This window comes from Acipenser ruthenus, chromosome 9 (assembly GCF_902713425.1).
Source record: "Acipenser ruthenus chromosome 9, fAciRut3.2 maternal haplotype, whole genome shotgun sequence".
Classification (NCBI taxonomy): Eukaryota; Metazoa; Chordata; class Actinopteri; order Acipenseriformes; family Acipenseridae; genus Acipenser; species Acipenser ruthenus.
In genome coordinates this window covers 8822981-8841412 of record NC_081197.1, presented here as the reverse complement: position 1 = coordinate 8841412, position 18432 = coordinate 8822981, and the positions used below count along the sequence as shown (strand labels likewise).

General features: G+C 40.9%; 2 protein-coding genes across 5 annotated transcripts; one reads left to right on the top strand and one right to left on the bottom strand.

The window, feature by feature from the left end:
* Positions 1–3: 3 nt before the first annotated feature.
* On the top strand, positions 4–8311 carry LOC117405954 (uncharacterized). Of its 3 annotated transcripts, XM_059031071.1 has the most exons (12): positions 4–176; positions 466–536; positions 942–1007; positions 1611–1901; positions 2132–2152; positions 2873–3124; positions 3303–3362; positions 3618–3677; positions 4088–4192; positions 4522–4587; positions 5079–5315; positions 6080–8311. In XM_059031071.1, exons 3-12 carry the CDS (start codon positions 971–973, stop codon positions 7372–7374), a joined length of 2424 nt encoding a protein of 807 aa, XP_058887054.1. In that variant the 5' UTR covers positions 4–176; positions 466–536; positions 942–970; the 3' UTR covers positions 7375–8311. The 3 variants fall into 3 exon arrangements, with proteins under 3 accessions (XP_058887054.1, XP_033865412.3, XP_033865413.3); XM_034009521.3 differs by lacking the exon at positions 466–536; XM_034009522.3 differs by lacking the exons at positions 466–536; positions 3303–3362.
* A 218-nt stretch (positions 8312–8529) lies between these two features.
* Positions 8530–17834, bottom strand: LOC117405537 (spindle and centriole-associated protein 1). 2 transcript variants are annotated; one of them, XM_034008653.3, is made up of 18 exons: positions 17642–17834; positions 17154–17300; positions 16860–16907; positions 16309–16455; positions 15913–16015; positions 15125–15246; positions 14488–14600; positions 14225–14340; positions 13861–14013; positions 13197–13471; positions 12690–12821; positions 12052–12202; positions 11301–11504; positions 10435–11012; positions 9884–10061; positions 9516–9618; positions 9152–9227; positions 8530–8961 (listed from the first exon to the last, which is right to left on the bottom strand). In XM_034008653.3, the coding sequence occupies exons 2-18, from the start codon at positions 17250–17252 to the stop codon at positions 8908–8910; spliced, it is 2652 nt and encodes an 883-aa protein (XP_033864544.3). In that variant the 5' UTR covers positions 17253–17300; positions 17642–17834; the 3' UTR covers positions 8530–8907. The 2 variants fall into 2 exon arrangements, with proteins under 2 accessions (XP_033864544.3, XP_033864546.3); XM_034008655.3 differs by having other exon boundaries at positions 17154–17269.
* Between the last annotated feature and the right edge of the window lie 598 nt (positions 17835–18432).

The following is an 18432-nucleotide window of genomic DNA, read 5'->3' as shown; positions in this document are numbered from 1 at the left end:
GTGTGGCGACCTGGAGGTACTTTACATTGAAAACAAATACAGCACTTCCGTCCATACAGTGCCACTCCTGACAGCTCGTCGTGGGGAGGAGGAAAACATGGAACAGGAATTATTTGGAATAATGCCACGCACTTGCTTATATAAAAAAAAGTACTCTGGATACTAACTACAAGCATGTGAGTATTCGTTTTATTGCCATCATTTTATATTTAGAATAGCTGTACAATATCCAAACTAATTCCAACAAATAGACGCATTTTAGTCGATATATTGTTCGTATGTTTCGTGGATCATGCTCAGTAGTAGATTAGACTTTTCTTTTTATATACATATAAACTAAACACGCCAGTATCGCCAATGCAGTTATAAACCGACTGGACGCGTATTTGAACTATATTTAAACACTACCCTGTGTGATTAAATATAGTTTTCTTGTTGTTGTTGTCATTTTTTTTATATAAATAGTTCTCATTCACCACCGGAGCTGAACCCCTTTCAAATGTCAGCTGCGTGTTTTTTTTTTTCTGCCAAACGAGGTAAAGTTGTAGAAATCTGTTCCCTTTCTCTAAACTGAAAGCTAATACAATGTTTATTTAAATCTTTCTTCAGTCATGAGGATGTTAATCAGTAAAAACCTTTCCCGGCCACTTGATAAATTCCTAATCCTAACCTCTGATGTTTACTTTTAGAGTTTTTAATATAACTACCCATCTCCCTTTCTCTAAACTGATGGGCAATACAATGTTTAACATCTGTTTCATTTCCACCCTAGCTGGGATGATTTGATCAGTTTCTTTACTTTAGTGGAAATGTTACTTGTGCATTCAAGAGAGGGCATTCATTTAGTCCATTTTCATTTCTATTGCATAATCGAAATTATACTTATGAACTTGCTTGCCACCGGTAATATCTGTTTCAAACTTTTGTTGCCTGTTTTTCAGCTGTAAAAGCTTGATTCAGAAGTCTTAGCATGATGGCATCCCCACCAGAAATGAACAAAACTAAAGGTAACTCTATTACTGTTTGTTTTATTTATTTATTTATTTATTTATTTATTTATTTATTTTATATATATATATATATTATTATCCCCACTAGGACTGAACAAAAATGGTGACAAAAGGTGGAGATGTCTTCATCAGAAGTTCACCAAAACCTTGATATAAAGCATTACAACACAGAAAAACAGTTAAACAAATATGCCAGTTTTCCCGTGGACACATAATAAAGGTGTATGCCATGTGTTGCAATTTGTATGCCGTAGTATTTGTCTCGGTTAACGCCAATTATTTTCTGGGCAGTTTTTTAAAGTGAGTAATTTCCAATAAATCATATAGCCACGCCTTATGTGCAGGGAAGTAGTTGAGAATAGATGGAAATAATTAAAGATGTGTCATATATGAAGTCATCCTACTCTACTACTTGTTATGCTCCTATCAAAAACCTATAAATACCTCCAATGTTTTGATTCAAACACAGGCTCCCTTGAGAAAGATATGTACAACATATCGAAACGTTGGGCAGCTGGCTCTTTGAGCTAAAATATATATATATATAAATAATGTTTTGGAGCGCCCTATTTATTTGTCTCATCTTCAATGTGCTGGTAGATGAGGGTGTGGAGCCCCTGAAGAAACACATCCAGAACTGGCAGGACCTGCTGGTGGAGGCTCTGTACAACATCGCACCGCTGCTGGATCACATGATCGCCGCACACCTCCTCACGCAGGAGAACTACTTTGACGTGCAGGCTGAGAAGACGCCCCAGAACAAAGCCAGGAAGCTGCTGGAAGTGGTGCAGCACCAGATGGACGAAGAGAAAGCACTTCACTTCATTGAGTGTTTGAAGAAGTGCAAGGAACACTACCCTCGACTGAAGGACTGGCTGACAACAGATGCAGGTACATTTGTGTTTTAGGTTGCAGTGTAAATGACCCATGTACTCACTAGGGTCGTTCAAGCTAAATATTCTAGGAGTGTACTTGCATAAACAGTACCATTTCCCATTCCCATCCACTCTATGTTCGAGTGTAGTTGTATACATTAATAATATATTTTGGGAATAAAATATGCATTATTTCTTAGGTTCATAATATATCCTTATATTATTATTTATTTTCTTTTTCTATAGGAATCAAGCGTGGACCAACAGGTATGTTTGTATTTAAATCTCATATAAAAAGTATTGATTGTGTGGGGGCTCCCAAGTGGCGCATCCGGTAAAGGTGCTCCACGTGGAGTGCAGGATGCGCCCTATAGCCTGGATGTCACCGGTTCGAGTCCAGGCTAATCCACTGCCAACCGTGGATAAGAGTTCTCAAGGGGCGGTGCACAATTGGCCAAGCGTCGCCCGGGTGGGGAGGGCTTAGGTCAGCCAGGTGTCCTTGGCTCACCGTGCACCAGCGTCTCCTGTGGACTGGCTGGGTGCCTGCGGCCTTGCCTGTAAGCTGCCTAGAGCTGCGTTGTCCTCCAACTCTGTACCTCTGAGGTGGCTGCATGGTGGGCCTGCAGAGTGAAAAGAAGCGGTCGGCTGATGGCACACGCTTCGGAGGACAGCGTGTGTTCGTCTTCGCCACTCCCGAGTCAGCGTGGGGGTGGTAGCAGTGAGCTGAGCCTTAAATAATTGGCTATTTCAAATTGGGAGAAAAACAGGGTAAAAAATCAATTGGTGACTTCTAAATTATAAAAAAAGTATTGATTGTGTAACTAAACTGTGCTTTCACATACAATGTTTTAAAAACATGCCATACTTCTACTTCATAGTTTGTGGGTTTTCTTAATATTATCTCCCACAGAGGATGCATGTAAAGTATCACGATTCATCGATACACATCTAAAGGTTACAGCCCTGATCACTGCTGTTCCTCCACAGAACAGAAGCTCCGCAAGCAGATGAGCGAGCTGTGCCTTCGTCTCGGACACCTCGTCACCCCGATCTCCATGAGGCTCTTCTCTGGTGGGACCCTCTCCCAGTTCGAGCTGGAACAGGTGCAGGCCAGCACCACCCCCTTCCTCCAGAACAAGACCCTCCTCAGCCTCTGCCTGGCCAAGGGGGAGAAGACCTGCCTGAGCTTCTACCAGGCCTTCCACAGTGAGGACAGCATGCTGGCCAAGGATATTGACGGTAGGAGAACAGATCTCTTCACTCGTGCCTCCTTTTGTTGCACGTGACAAAGTTTGTATTATTTTTTTTTAGTTGTATTTATTAGTGCGTTTATTATTTGTGAGCATACTTGCTGTCAAAAATCATTTATCTTTTTTTTTTTTTTTTTTTAAATGTATTATTATTATTATTTCCATAGAGTGTTCATCATCCTCATCTTTAAAAAACTGGGATTGCACATTTAATCCTGTCCAATCAGGTAAATGCAAATAAATAACCTTCTGGGGGGTTGTGAGGGTTTACCAAACAACCACATATCTAGACCAAAGAGGTTTTAAGAGAAATGGATGTATTGCTTCACGCATTACACTATGTTTAAATATGGCAGTCTGGTTCTAGGTAGTGATACAATATAGTGAATAAACTATTCTGTGACTCAGAAAGGCTTCTTCCTGTATATTGAGAAAATAAACACAAATGCCATCCTTCTTGTATTGCTGGTTTGTGTTTGCAGAAGCAGGTTTCCAAGCACCTACAGGCAGTCTGGACTTTTCAGTTGGACATCCTGTACCTGGTAAGAGATGGTTAATAGTGAAGTTTGTATCCACGGAGCTGTAAAAGGGGTCTCTGTATCTGCTGAGACAGAGGTTTGAAATGCTGCTCCGGTGTCTGCCTCATTCACAGTCACAGATATTGCAATATAACAAGCTGTCGCTGGGGTACCAGCATTGATGTACTCTGCTCATCCTGGTGTTAAACAAACCCCTCCTTTTAAAGCTTGCCTTTTAAAATCCCATAATAATCTAAGAACTTGACCTGGAAGTACTTACTCTATCATTGATATGGCTAGATGTAAAAACAAAATGAACAGTACTTATTATTGTATACAGTAGAAAGCAACTTTGCACCAAATGAGTTTTAAGGGTGCTTGGTGCAATATACTGTACCACATGGGTGTTTATACTGTGTATTTTGTTTTTGTAGTAGTAAGCAGACCATTTGAATCACTGCCACCTTTAACAACAGCGAGTGTGGCATCCTTATCCAGCTGCTCAACAGCAGTGGAGGAAACACACCCACTTTCTGCACGTATGTATTATATTGAAAAAATCCACTTGTTTTTATGACATCTTGTTTGCAGTCAGATTGTCCAGTTTTAAAATTCTCAGCCACGAAGCCTCTCTACCACACCACAGAGATATACATACTGTATACATGTGTCAGTATGTCTTTGATATAAGGTTGTGTGTTGATTTGGAAGATACTGGCACTGACCTGCCAGAACCTGGACCACAAGGTGTGTTGCCCTGAAATGAAACACGATTTTAAACCTCAGTATGATGGGCTGATGTTTGAATTTTAAAGGAATTGACCAGTTCGGTACACCTTTTCACCAGTTCTTTCATGTTTCACAACAGAGCTCCAGGATTTGACCCTGAAAATGGAATATGGGGGAGAGATTGAGCTTCGTCCAGAAGAGAAAGGTTGGTTTCCTCTTTATTGACATGTTCTTGAATGGCTTGTTTGAAAGAAAGATTCAGTTTACAGATGCATCATGCAGTGAGTCATTCCAAGCTTTAGTAAGGGGGCTAGACAACTGCTTCTCAGCGCTACTGTTGGTCTAAACAACGTTGCAGTTTCCATCCCTGCATTCAAAGCAGAACAAGTAAGGGTTTTCAGTATACCAGCACAATATGTTTAAGAATGCAGTGCTACTTAAAGCCACAAATAAGAGCAATTAAATCCTTACAGAAGGTACGATAATGCACTTATTTTCCTTGCTTAGACCAGCACAGTTAGTCAAAGATAGTGGATATCTGCGGACGTTCAGCTTTCCACATGGCTAACTTGAGATGCTGCCTCAATGCGGTAGTTTAAAAACAAGCTTCTGGTAGATCCATTCAAAAAAGCAGTTTTTTGTATTTCTATTGTGTGTGCTCTCCTATCCCTTGTTTATGTCTTGTGGCCCTGGCAGAGCTGATCAGGGAAGTTACCCGGCTGCTGGGTCTGGAACTGGGCTCTGGAATGACCCTGAACCTGTGTGAGCTGGGCCTGGCGCTGGGCCTGCCTCGAGGTGTGGTCAGGGAGAGCCTGTTTGAGCTGGAGAGCGCAGGGGACCTGACTCAGCTTGCAGCCATCGTGCACTGCTTCATGGAGAAAACCCAGGACCAGAACCGACTCCTGCACAAGATAGGCGCCTGCAACACCAAGAGTACGCCTTTTAACCAAAAATAAACAAATATCTTGTTTCCAAAGTAAATGTACCAAGTTCATATATACTGTGACATGCAGTTGATGTAGGCATATTTAAAGATAGCCAATAACATTTTAACACTGCTTCTAACCTTCTTGGGTTTGTTGTGAAGAGTTGCCAGTAAATACATATTTCAGTTGCAGAGGCCACACAGGGAAAGTTTTACTTACAGCTGGTTTACACATTTGTTATAACTGCGATATCAATTTACTCGCACAGTGCCAGCAAACATTTAATACAGTCAGCACTCGGATAGCCATTATCCAGATACACGTCAGTCGCGTTTTACCGCCCTTGTATTAAGAATCATTCCCCATAAATATGTAACAAATTAATGCTCTTGCCCACCAGACGCAATTTCCGATTCCGTCACCAGTTTTCTGATACAAAGCCCATCTCTTCAATGTTACAATTTATCTGAATATCTGTCACAGCCTGCATGTCTCTCTAATGCCAAATCAGTCTGTCTTATGTTGTACAGTTTCACAAAATAAAAAAATCAACATGCCCTTTTTAATACCAAATTTCCTAAATCTGTAGTTAGGATATCCTAACTCTTAAGGTAAGATGGGCATGGCAGTTACTTCTATAATGTGAAAAAGAGAGGCTCATGTAATAGTAGCTATGTGCTAAAGGCTAAGCAGGTGGCCACATACAGTTGTGGACGGAATGTCAGTGTGTGGCACATGTAGAGTAAGTTGACTGTTCCACCTCTTGTGCAGGGCTGATGCTGTCAGAACGGGGGAGACTCCTACTGGCGCTGCTTCAGGAGGTGACGGCAGACATAAACAGCAGTTTCGAAGATGTCTTACAGAAGTGCCGGCACCTCTTCCACTTTGTCATGCGGGACTGCTTTGCGGAGGTGGAGGAGGACCCCTCGGGGGCGTCCTGGACTGGCCCGCTGGCCACGGTGCGGCTGCTGAAGGAGAACGTCCTGGTGGACCGGGCTGTGATACAGGAGCTGGAGGACTGCTGGGGTGAGGAGACAGCAGAGAGCTACCAGCAGAGCCTCCGCATTCTGGCCCAGCTCCTGAGAGACCTCTTCCCTCTCCTGGACTCTGTGGAGTTTGACGGAAACCTGCAAGGGGAGATCTACCGCTGCAAGCCACGGCGACTCCACAGGGTCACAAAGTTTAAAGGACTGCCACCCAGGATTATTTACAGGGTTCTCACTCGAAAAGGGGCTCACTCCGTGAGCAAGGATGCCACTGGCTCGGTAAGCAGAACTGCGGTTACAAGGCAGTATAAAGACATTTGCCTCAAAGTGGCCAATCTGCTTGCTAAGGTTTCCACAGAGGGGAACAGTAAAGACCTCATGCAAGCCGAGATATCGGATATAATCCGGGAGATTCAGTTAACCCTTTCCAAACCAGAATTTACGTACGATTCCTTTGATGCTGGTATTAAGCTCAGGCTTCTTTCGCTGGTTGAGTTTGATCCCATCGCCTTGGATATCCCAGCCTTAATCACACTACACTGGAATACGGTCTCAATCCTTGCCAAGTACCTGAAGACCAGCGATAGGCACGCTTTCCAGTTCAACATTGAGTATGTCCGCATGCAGCAGTGCTTGGCTTCCCTTCAAGGAATATGCAGCGTCCGCGATCCAGTCACCATAGATAATGGGGTGGAAGAAGTATTTTGTTTCTTGACTTCAGGACCAGCTCTGTTTCTGGTTTGTCTGCATTGCAGGGGCTACAGAGATGGCAAATATTTTATGTGCAATGAGCCGCTCTGTTTCCAGGTATTCGGCCTGCCAGAAACTGCAATGCAAGAGGTGGAGAGCTTGGGAGGAAAGGTGTTGACTGTAGAAAAGGGGAAAATGTGGCTTCGGGAGGATTGTCAGGAGGGTTTAAAAACCAGACTGGAGGCAGTGAGTCAGAGCCACTCCACGCTGCTGCAGGAAGGCAGCTGCTGTTTTTTGGTCAAATCCTTCAGCACAGAGTGCGAGGTCAAGTTCACGTTCAAGAACAACAAAATCACAGCTACAGCAGAAAAGAACTCAGAAGTTTTATAAAGCCATGTTCTGTTACTGGATGAAAACAGAGAACATTATTCCGTTATAAAAGCCCAAGTTTCTATTGACCTCTGGAAGCACGTCCAGATCCAAAAAGTGTTGCTGTGATACTGTAAAAAAGTCTAACTTGACTCCACTGTCCACATATGGGACAACGTTAAAAAATATATATAAACTTTTTGTTTAGTTTTTCTTAAGTATTTTATATGTCAGGGTTGTACATTTATGTACAATGAGTTTATCTATCATATCCAGGGGTTCATGAACAACACAGTGCAACAGTGTTACTTCTCTGTGGAGAGCAAAACTACTGTGAAATGTTTAAGGTCACTTCTTTGTCAATGATGAAGTTGCATTGACCCGCATTGTCTTGTTACACAGTTCGGGTCAACCTCATTCTGTCCTGTACCTCCGTATGTATTAGATTTTCAAAAGCATAATCTGTTACTGGATAGTATAATGTACCAGAGTACCGGCCAAAGAGTATCATTGTCTCATGCAATGCTGCCCAAATAGTAATTTCTTGCACTTTATGAAATGCTATGAGTCTAAGTGTACTGTATATGAAATGTGTGTGTCCTGCTGGAGTTATCCTCCAATCTAAACTTTGCGGTGCTTGGTTATTTTAAAATACGATCCGGCTTGATATTTTTATTAATATTGCTGTACTAAAACTGTGTATTCAGCATGTTTAAAGCTATTTTGTATTCTCAATATTTCTTTATTTTGTTATTCATATTTTAAAAAGGCACATCTCATATTTATATATTTTAAAGTAAAAACGACAACAATAATGATGATGAACTGGAAACATTAAAAGGGGTGTTCATAAATGCAGTGCTGGTGCAAACTGTTAGAAACAGTAATAAATCTAAACGTTACGAAGGTGTGTACAGTGTGACTATTTTTTTTTGTTTGTGATTTCTTTGTATTTTATGTTGGTATATTTTTGTATATTTGTATACTATACAATCCTTAAAAAACATAAATAAATAAAAAGGGTCAACAAGGTTAACCCTGGTCACTACTAAGCACAGCACACAGACCAGAGACAGCTGGAAATTGAGTGCAGAGTGGTTAGTGAAGGAATGGGTTACTAAATAATCCCTAATGAAAACATTCAGTATAACATGGGTTAAAAACAAAACCAACAACTTAAAATAATGGCCTTTAATACAAGTAAAAACAGTAAAATAACTATCAATTTGGTTTTCTTTCAATGTCCCTTTAAACTGCGTAAAACATCTCAACACTTAAAACTATAAAACAAAAACCCTTACCTATGAATACATAACTTACAAAAGGAAGCATATAAAAAATAATATAATATAAAAATACTTTCAAGGAAATCCTCAACAAGCTTGATGACTTCATTAAGTCTCTTTTAAATTCCGAGCCTGCACCCTTCTTGAAGCTAGTCTTCTCTGCCTAGATGAATAGACCATTTAATTGGACTATTCCGTTTAATAACTGAAGGCAGAAAGTCCATCCAATTTCTTTCTTTTTCAGGGACCGTGTCACTTTATTTGCTGTTCATTTAACATGAGTGGACAAAGCAAACCACCCTTCTTCTTTTAATGTATCCACCTGCAATGAACGCAATAGAATTGTAAATGAGTTATTCTTTGAAATGGACAGTTGCATCTCATCAGTGTCTTTTTAAAAGCAACAGTGTGTAAGTGGTGTTCATTACTGATACATCCCAAACACAAGCTGCATTGTATTTTATAAAACAAATGCCTACTTTTACTTGAGTTAAAATATTTGTTCCACATACTTTTGCCCTTGTGCTGACAGGCGTTGCTCTCCCATCACTTAATGGGGAACAGCTCCTAGCAGCCTCCCCTGCAGACCTAGAAAAGCAGAAAAAAAGAACAATTCAGCCATAATGAAACAACGATCATGTATCGTGTATCATGGAACACTTTATCCCTTTGATCAGAATGTAGGAACCTGAATAAAACATCTGGAATTATTGTTTGTATTCCAGAACCCTGTGAAGTGTATACAATGTGCTTAAGCTGCATGAAAATACCATTTGGTTGAAATGCAACATATTCACCAAAAGACTCCAGAATAAGTAAGTAAAGAGATCTGATATAAAAAAAAAAGAGATTGATTAGAACTGGAGAATAACTTACCTTCTCCCGCTGGTTCTACTGACAGAGGAAGAAGGGGTTGTCCAAGCAGAGGAGTCCATATCAGGCAGTGGGATGGACACCTCAATGGTCCTTCCTCCATTTCCTAAAAAAAATAAAATATATATTATATATATATATATATATTATATATATATATATATATGCTACCATACTTCTGAGAATGCTTACTGTGATAAATAAATAGCGGCCCTTTTAAACGTTTTCAAAGTGGGGTAAATCACTGAATAAAATAGAACCCAAAAAAGACTATGTCCACTGAAATGATGAAAAGTATGAAACTAAATATTAGTTTATGTTTTGAAATATTAGTAGAGCTGATCAAATGTAAGTGTTTTTTAATCTTTTACCGGTGCTCCATCTGCCCTGTGCTGGGGGAATGGGAGAGACAGACGGTGAGGCCGCACCAGCAGCTTGCTTTTGCTGCTCAATCAGTTCCAGGAGTTTACTGCGTGCCTCGACACTCTGTCTGTTAAGCTCCGCTATACGCTGCTCCACACTGCCCGGGGATGAAGAAGGTAGAGGGCTCTAGAGAAAAAGAATTGAAAATATTACATCAAATCAAGTCAACCTCCCAAAATACTGTTTTCTGTTTGTTCTCTTTTCATTGTGCAGACTGGATTTTTCCTTTTAAAAGAAACATTAAAACATAAAATAAATAATTTAAACAGCCAGCCAACATTTTTATTGCACATCCATTTCAGCCTAGGGATTGACCTTTGACGAAGCGCCGTTGTCATTTTGTTTGTTACAACAGGTAGTAAAAACAAACAAGTCTTCTAATTCTGTAGTTACTTGTTTACATACTGTAGGTAATTTTCAGGCCAATTTTACAACAAAAATCTTAATCTTGCTTTTCTGCACTGGGAAATACAGCACTTTATCTACCATTTGAAAGTACCTTTCTGCTTATTGCATCAGTCCCAGGTTCTGTGACCGCTCCGGTCTTGTGGGTTTCAGTTGCTTGCTGCGAAGACTTCCCGGCCCCCTCTGGCTGAGCCCTGAACTGACCCAGCTGGGCTTTAATAATGGAGTTCTGCCGGGTCAGCTCTGCAATGTGGCTCATCAGCATCTCCTGTTTCTTCTCCTCATCAGCGGATACACTTCCTGGTTTCTGCTTGGCAGCCTGAAACACTGTGACACTGTGCTGGCTTCCCTGTGTTTTGGAAGGAGGACTCGCCAGAGAGTCTGGTCTGTGGAGGCCAACCTTTTGGAGGGGGTTTGCCTGGGGTAGGCTGGTGAACGAGGACGCCATGCTGCACTCCTCCAACTCATCCTCTGGATTCCCACCCTTCCACTGCTGCATTTGAAGACGAGTCTCACCCAGGCCTCTCTGCTCCTCTGCTGGGGGCCAGTTATTTGGATGTAGCTCCCCCACCAGTGGGTTCATAGCTGGCACCAGGGTCTCTGGGTACAATGCGCTGTTGTTGGGTTTGCTGATGTTCAACCTTTGATTTTCTTGAAAGACGTTTCTTACAACTGAAGAAAATTCCAGAACATCCGTCATATTCAGATGTAGATTTAATTATTTGATACAAGTGTTCTCTCTATGAAAATAGACAACTTATAAAAACAATATAATCAGGGTGATAGTATTTAGCACAAATCAGGGCAATACTTATTCTGATCCAGTGCAGGTATAAGAGGTGGAGTTTCAGGATACGTAAAAATGCTATGGTAACTTGATTGTCCTAAACACATTCAGCATAATAACTGACAGTAACCAATGCACTGTAAACATTTGTGCAGGTAAAGAAGATCTCCCACCTGCTTTTGTTGGTAGCTGTGTTTGGCTGTCCCTCTGTCGCGGTGGCGACAGTAACACTGCTGGCTGGAAGAGGCGCTCGGGTAGAGGTTTGCCTGCTCCTGCCTTCAGAGGGCTGTCAATATCCCTCTCTGGATAGTCACTCGGAGCAGGGTCCAGCCTGTCCACTCCGCAATAAGGCATTCCACGTGATGCTGGTCTATGCTCTGGAAAAAGAAAAGGCTGTTTAGTCTTTTTAATTAAAGCTACCATATGTCCTGTGGAAGGCAAATGATCAATCATTTTTATTTACAAGCCCTTGAATTAAAATTGAGTTATTTATTTAATTTCTATAAACATCAGCACCTTTTTAACTAATTTTTCATTTGAAAAGGTGGTAAGCATATTAAACCTGGCTCGCTACTAAATAAGTAAGTTCATACAACTTACAAAAACATAGTTAGGGCTTCTGATTCTCGGTGTTTTATCCAGACTTTTCTACTCTCCATTAAATGTAATTGATACCTGGCAAGCCATTCGTGTATCTCAATCACAACCGAGAGGTTTTTTTTTTTGTGAAACAACTAAATCAGAAGTCTAATAAAGTGTAATAAAGTGTGTCCAGCATAAAATACTTTATTTTTCATTATAGCTTTAATAAAGATTAGTCCCGTATTAACATGCTGCGACCTCGTTTGTAAGTTCTGCTTTTAAATTAAAAATGAAAGCGTGCCCGATTTAAAAGGCCAAACGTTTCTCAGTTGTTGCATATACCTTGACTTATTGCTGCATTAGCTGGAACGCTGCTGTTCACTGGTCTAGCACTGAATCTTTCGTTGTCTGTTCGCCCCGTCAACTCATTTAGCTCCTGCTTCAATGAGATCAGCTGTTCATCTGCGACAATCATGTACTGCTGCAGCTTGGCCTGACCAGAAAAGAGATGCTCATAATATGTCACACCTGAGAAGGGCCTCACAGCCTGGAAAGTGTTACTGCACTCATAAAACTGCTGGGAGATGGCCAAGATATTGATATGGGTTCAGATTTGGGGGATTTTGTTTTTCATTTTATGAAGCAAATAGAACCATGTTTCAAGTTCATGCTTCTCATGACGTGTATATTTAATATCAGAAAAAACAGATAAGTACCATGTGTGCAATGTAATGATATTCAATTAGCTTACCTGCAATTACCAGTGGCAGATACTATAGGCAGTCAATCATGCCCTGTACATTTTTTTTTATGTAGATTGCCAAAAAAACACCCAATTACATTTTTTATTGAACTAAAATATCTGTAGAAATGAAATACAACTACTTTTACATATTTGTTATACCACCTGATGCTACTGGATATCAAAGCGTGCACTGAAAGGAATTTAGATTTTTAAAAAGTCACACTTCAAGACATACCTGCATAGCTGCGTTCTCTTCTCTTATTGTAAGCACCTCTGCTGTCAGCACGTCAATAAGCGTGCGCTGCTCCTGCGACTCCTCTGCCAGTCTCTGCCTCGCCTCCGATTCACGATTCAGCTGGATCCCACTCTGTCCACGAAAAACAAACAGTCATCAAGATGGTTGGTTAGTGAGACTCCTGCCCCTTTCAAAACCCTTTCTGACACTATACAACCAACTGGTTCCACTAAAAACTGACATTTTTTGCAAACAGCATGTTTTGCAGAAAGTAACAGATGCCCTTGCCCTATCTTTCCCATAAGTATCCAGAACACATTAAAATGATGGAAATCATATTATGAAGTAAAAACAAGAAAGTCATGCGACTCAGAGTAGAAACCGAGTAGAAACCCCTAAACTAGAAACCGTTATAATTCGTAAAATATCTAAAGATTTTCAAATAAATGGTCAAAAGTATTTATTATTGTAACATCTTATCTGTGGTTATGCACAATATCTCGTTACCTCCTTGAGAAGGCGCACAAGTCTGCTGAGAGTTGACACCAGCGAGACTGAGAACCCCGTTAACCCCTGAGCTCTTGGCAGTGTTGTGCACTCGTTGACCTCTCTGCCTGTCTGCTGCTCGAAGTCCTGCAGATCCAGCTCCACCTCGCCCATCATGTGGTGCAGCAGCTCCAGACTCGACTGGTTCCCGCTCAGAGAGCCCAATGCTGTGCTGTCCAACTCTGGAAGCTCAGCACGAGACCTTGAACTGGACGACGAATGTTTACTTTTTTTACCTGTAAACACACACACAGAGAAACACATTTACCTGGATATGTGTTTGTAAAAGACTGCTTTGTAATCAGAGATACACCTAACTTTATAGGATTCCCAAAGGTACAAATAAACTCAGTATATTATTAGCATTTATGACAATATTTTGTGTGTTTCAGGTTGCCATTGCAAATGAGAATGTGTCTTCAATTGACTGACCAGGTTAAATTAACGATTTATCGGTTTATTATCCCATGATCATCATTTACTACTATTTCTGCACCTATGGATATTAGGCATGTTTAATAAAGCCACAACCATATCTTACCTTTGGACAATCAGTTCTACTTTCACGAGCTCAGAACAACCCTGGTCAATAGAATTAGCTGCAGCCCCCTATCATAGTACCAACCTCTTTTCTGATTTTTGGGGTCAGGGTTCAGAACCTGTCCAATCATTTTGGATGGCCGTGTAGACGAGGAGCCATTCAGTGGCGTGCAGCTCCCCTCTTCATTGTGACGCCTGGAGCGGACTCTCTTAACTGCAGTGGTGGCGTTCAGCGCAGCTGGACCACACAAATAAAAACAGTTACATTCATAGTCTTATGTATGGTTTATTATTACTTATTCATAAAAAAAACTCCCCCATTGTCCTCAGTAAAAAAAAAAAAGTTCTCTTGTGGTTCTTGGGATCCCTGGGAGTTGCACCAGTCTCTATGAGAAGTATGGTATAGTATTTAAAAGCAGCTCCACCTAGGGTTTAGTCACTTAACCTACCCTCCTGGTTCCCCAAGGATGTAGCTGGCGTGTGAGGGGTGCAAGGTGTCTCAGGGGGGTTCTCGTTTGTGGGTCTCTCACACCGAGGAGCTTTCTCCTGTAAATAGCGACTGTACCTGGGGACAGAGATGGGCAGGGAATCAGAACTATCTAAACTGTAACAAATCTCTCTAAATGTCTGTTATACACTATCCAAAGAGTATGCTGCTAAGAATGTGGAAACATTGCCTGGAGTAGGGCTGCATTCAATCTGTCTGTCCTACCTGCTCATGTCCATGTTGGAGTTGAAGGTAACCGAGTCAGATGCATCCACTTCATCCTCACTGCGCTCGGAGTCTCTGAGATACAGGCTTTCGTCTTCGACTTCATTCAGAGCCTGAATCGCACATCAAGAGGCAAAATCAGAGGTGCGCAGAAGAACAGATTGTAGTTTCATCATTATAAATGATTTAGTCCATCCAACTTGCACTATTTCTGAATGTTTTGAGATTACTTTCATCATGTGCACGGAACTCAATCCCTTGACAAACATTTTGAAATGATCTTAAAACTTTAAAATTGTATGTACTACTCTTTCTAAAAAGGAAATGTTGAAGATGATAAGTTATTACATAAAGATGAAAAGTAGTGTCTTCTTGCTCACAAAGTGCTCAGAAGAACACACAGTACAGGGCCAACAGAACAAAGTATAAAATTCCAAACCATTTATAACATTTGGCTCTGAGGGGCACATTACAGCAAGTTTAAAGCAGGTACAAACCCCGCAAAACAGTGAGGTAAGTTTTGTATTTGCATTTACATTTTTATCTGGGTTCAGTTCTTTTTAAAATAACATTTGAATGTTGGTATTTGTTTACATTGATCAGTCAATCAAGACTCTAGCTATGCAAATGCAGATACCTGAGAATCCATGACCGACTCGCTGAGGATGGAGAGCTGGGTGGGCAGGTGTTGTTTCTGTACCACTGGCAGCACAGAGGAGTCAGGATCACAGTCCGGAGCCATGGTCACGTTGGGGAAACCTAGGGACAGACAAGAAAGATAAAGGGGCTTGGCTTTATTGAGATACTGCAAGAAGAAAACTTTGAAGGTAAGCTATAACTGGACAAGCTTTATCATCTGTAACTAATTTTATAAATACAAGGTCAGGGGGTTGGGGAGTCAATTTAAGTGACGATTATGGGTTTAACAAAACACCAATGATACGTATAACAATATGCAAGCTACAATATAACATGCATCACAGTAATTTGATAACAACAAGACAACATGTTTAAAGCACCTCTGTGGCTTCAATAGAGATCTCAAAATGATGTCTAATCTCCAAGTACACCATGATATAACTATTAACCCCTGTGTGAAATGACTTGCCAATATATAGAGATATAGAGCTACTAGAGGCAAAGAGTTGCAAGACGACAGGTTAATATTACACTCTGGTGTGCTAGCTGTACTAAGAGACAATTTTCAGACTGTAATGAAGCCACAGACAGCTTTAAACCTCTGAGTTTTATAGTCTCCAGGATGTGATGACTGAAATATAATCTGAATCTAAAACGACAACAAGAATATGTTAGTAAAGACAAATCTGATATTTCACTCCCATGCCAAGTTGCACTTCAGGTTTGCATTTGAATACACATAGTGTAGCTGGTGAAGATCTTCTAAAAAAAAGTGGATGTGCATACCTGTCTGTCTGCGTGGTGCATCTCCAAATATATCCTTCACCACAGCCATCGCCCGGTCTGACCTCTCCAACACATCCTGCATGTGGTACTGCTCAGACAAGACCTGGTGGTACACAAAACATACTACTGGTTCTTATGCAAATATTAAAAAAAAAAAACACTATTGATAAACTGCTGTATCTTGGTAGCTTTGCTGTAGGTGACATGGTCTGATTGCTGCTACACTATTGGAGCGAGATTGAACTACAAAACACAAAGTCCTGATGTATGGAAATTGCAAGGCAATGGTAAGCTTGCAACCATTTCCAGGTAATCGACTATGGGATGCATACTTGCAACAACTGGAATCAGAACAATGCTGCATATCATTACTAAGCATTACACCCCCCACTGTACCTCTCTCATGATGGCCAGTTTCATTCTCTCCAGGGGATCTGGACTGTCCTGGCCTTGCTTCCTCAGTCTCCTCTGCAGCACCTTCTCTCTCAGCTCCCACTGTGCAACCGCTTTGTTTTTTGACTTGTGCCTCTCATGACGCTGGCTCTACAGAAAGAAAAGGGCATTATGAGATCAACGGCAGCTTGTGACAAGGGCACACTTTCACTCATTTAACTTGCTGATCTTGGTCTAAGCAACAACAGCCCTGCCCATAACCATGGCTGGGTTTTTCAATCAAGGCCCTATCAGATGAACTTATCCAGGAAAGGCACCCTCATCCTACTCTTATTGTTCAGGGCTTTGGAAGAAAATTGGTCACTTATACCTCAAGGAACCTATAATATACATTTGTTGTACAAGTGTGTCAACGCTGATATAGCTGTAAGAGGTGTTCAATGTCCTCATTTATAGCCAGTAGAGTACAACAGAGATGCTGGTTAGAAAGAGAAATGTCAGGTGTATAGGTGTACTTCTGTAGCAGTGTAGAGTGGTGTTTCAGATCTACCTACCAGTTCCTCTGGAGTTGCACGGTGTACACTCAGGTCATTAACAGTACTCTGTAAAAAATAAATAAAAAGAACACATTCTGTACAACAAATAACTTTTTATTACAAAAGCAAAATAAACAAAACATGCATGCTGTAAATTATACTTACAGGTATTGTTTTTACACTTCAAGTGTTTTTACACTTCATTCACAGAGAGGGGGAAATTACTTTTGATAACTGGATTTATCCAGAACACAGGCATGACTTCATCAACAAATTTGGCAGGACAATGGTCACACACACACACATACTCACAACCCATTCCTGCTTGGATGCTGGCTTCCTCTTCACCTTGACAGCCCTCTTCCCTAACCCATGAGGGTGGTAGGAACGGTTCACTTTGAGGAAGGACATCTGTAAAAAGCTGAAGACTGGGGAGCAAATAAATGAAATGCCCTGAGCCTGTAAAATCAGTAAGGGTAGATATAGTAAGACCACAACACGGTACACTAATGTCCTCCCTATTCTGCAGTAAAATAGATCGATTTTTTTCTTGTCAAATACGCAGTTTTACCTTTTTACTGTTGCTGTGTAATTTTGATACAAGTCGAGAACGTTCAGTTTCGTGAAAACTCAAGGCAGTTAACGTGCTCATCGTTTGGGTGTAACTAACACAGGACATACGGACACTTCCACTACATACGGTCCACATTCTGAATGAAGACCCAATAATATAAACACCGTACAACAGCGTTGCATTAACACACATTCTTGCGTTTAACTCGAAAAATGAAATGTCTTACCTGTTCGTTTATCCTTTTTAAATTATTGCGTCAATGTTGAACTGAGCCATGCATAAAATGCAGTTCTGTACAGAAAGCAACTCAACTTCTAGTTACGTGTGTATGCTGTTGTTGCCGTTTGCTTCAACTCTGCCGCTTCAGTATCTCCTGCACCCGCCAGTAGGTTAAACCGGGTTCATTTCCGCATGTTACCAGGACAACCGACGCTTAAAGTAGTTAAGGATTGTGGGAAATGTAGTTTCAAGTGTTTTGAATTCGAAAATACTTCCACTGGCCGGTTGTATAAATTCACCAATGATTCCCAGGTTCACTCCCAGTGGAACGTGTTGTGTTGATATTGGCGAGAGTAAACATGTTTGTGTTATCATAAAGCAGGCCTTGTTGATGTATTGGTTGGTTTACATTTACCAAATTGATTTAGAATTTTGCTTGTCACTGCCAAAATAAGCACGCTCCAGCTTCTGTTTGCAGCAATGCAATTCTTTATGTGTGATGCACACACAGGCACGTTGCACGTCCTCTAACACGCAATGTATAACAACAAGTTCTTGTGTTGTATGTTTGTATAATGTCAAGATATATTTTCCATGAAAACATGCCCAGAAAGCGCAAATGCTGTTTACAATGTATATGCTAAAGGAATCACGATTGGTTATGTACAAAAATGGGCGTGTCAAAACAGAATAAATTAGAACAATGTCCCAAGATGTATAGAATCATGAACAGACAATCTTTTCAATGAAAATCTTACAGTTCAGCTACACGAGGACATAGATTTTATTGGCATAATT

Excerpts from the sequence above, each read along its gene's own strand:
- LOC117405954 (XM_034009521.3), top strand. The coding sequence starts at position 971 with ATGATGGCATCCCCACCAGAAATGAACAAAACTAAAG. Across the intron at positions 1,008-1,610 it reads AGAAATGAACAAAACTAAAG|ATGAGGGTGTGGAGCCCCTG; the intron begins GTAACTCTATTA and ends ATGTGCTGGTAG. Across the intron at positions 5,316-6,079 it reads AGGCGCCTGCAACACCAAGA|GGCTGATGCTGTCAGAACGG; the intron begins GTACGCCTTTTA and ends CCTCTTGTGCAG.
- LOC117405537 (XM_034008653.3), bottom strand. The coding sequence starts at position 17,252 with ATGTCCTTCCTCAAAGTGAACCGTTCCTACCACCCTCATGGGTTAGGG. Across the intron at positions 16,456-16,859 it reads GTGCAACTCCAGAGGAACTG|AGCCAGCGTCATGAGAGGCA; the intron begins GTAGGTAGATCT and ends TTCTTTCTGTAG. Across the intron at positions 10,062-10,434 it reads CTGATGCAATAAGCAGAAAG|AGCCCTCTACCTTCTTCATC; the intron begins GTACTTTCAAAT and ends CTTTTTCTCTAG.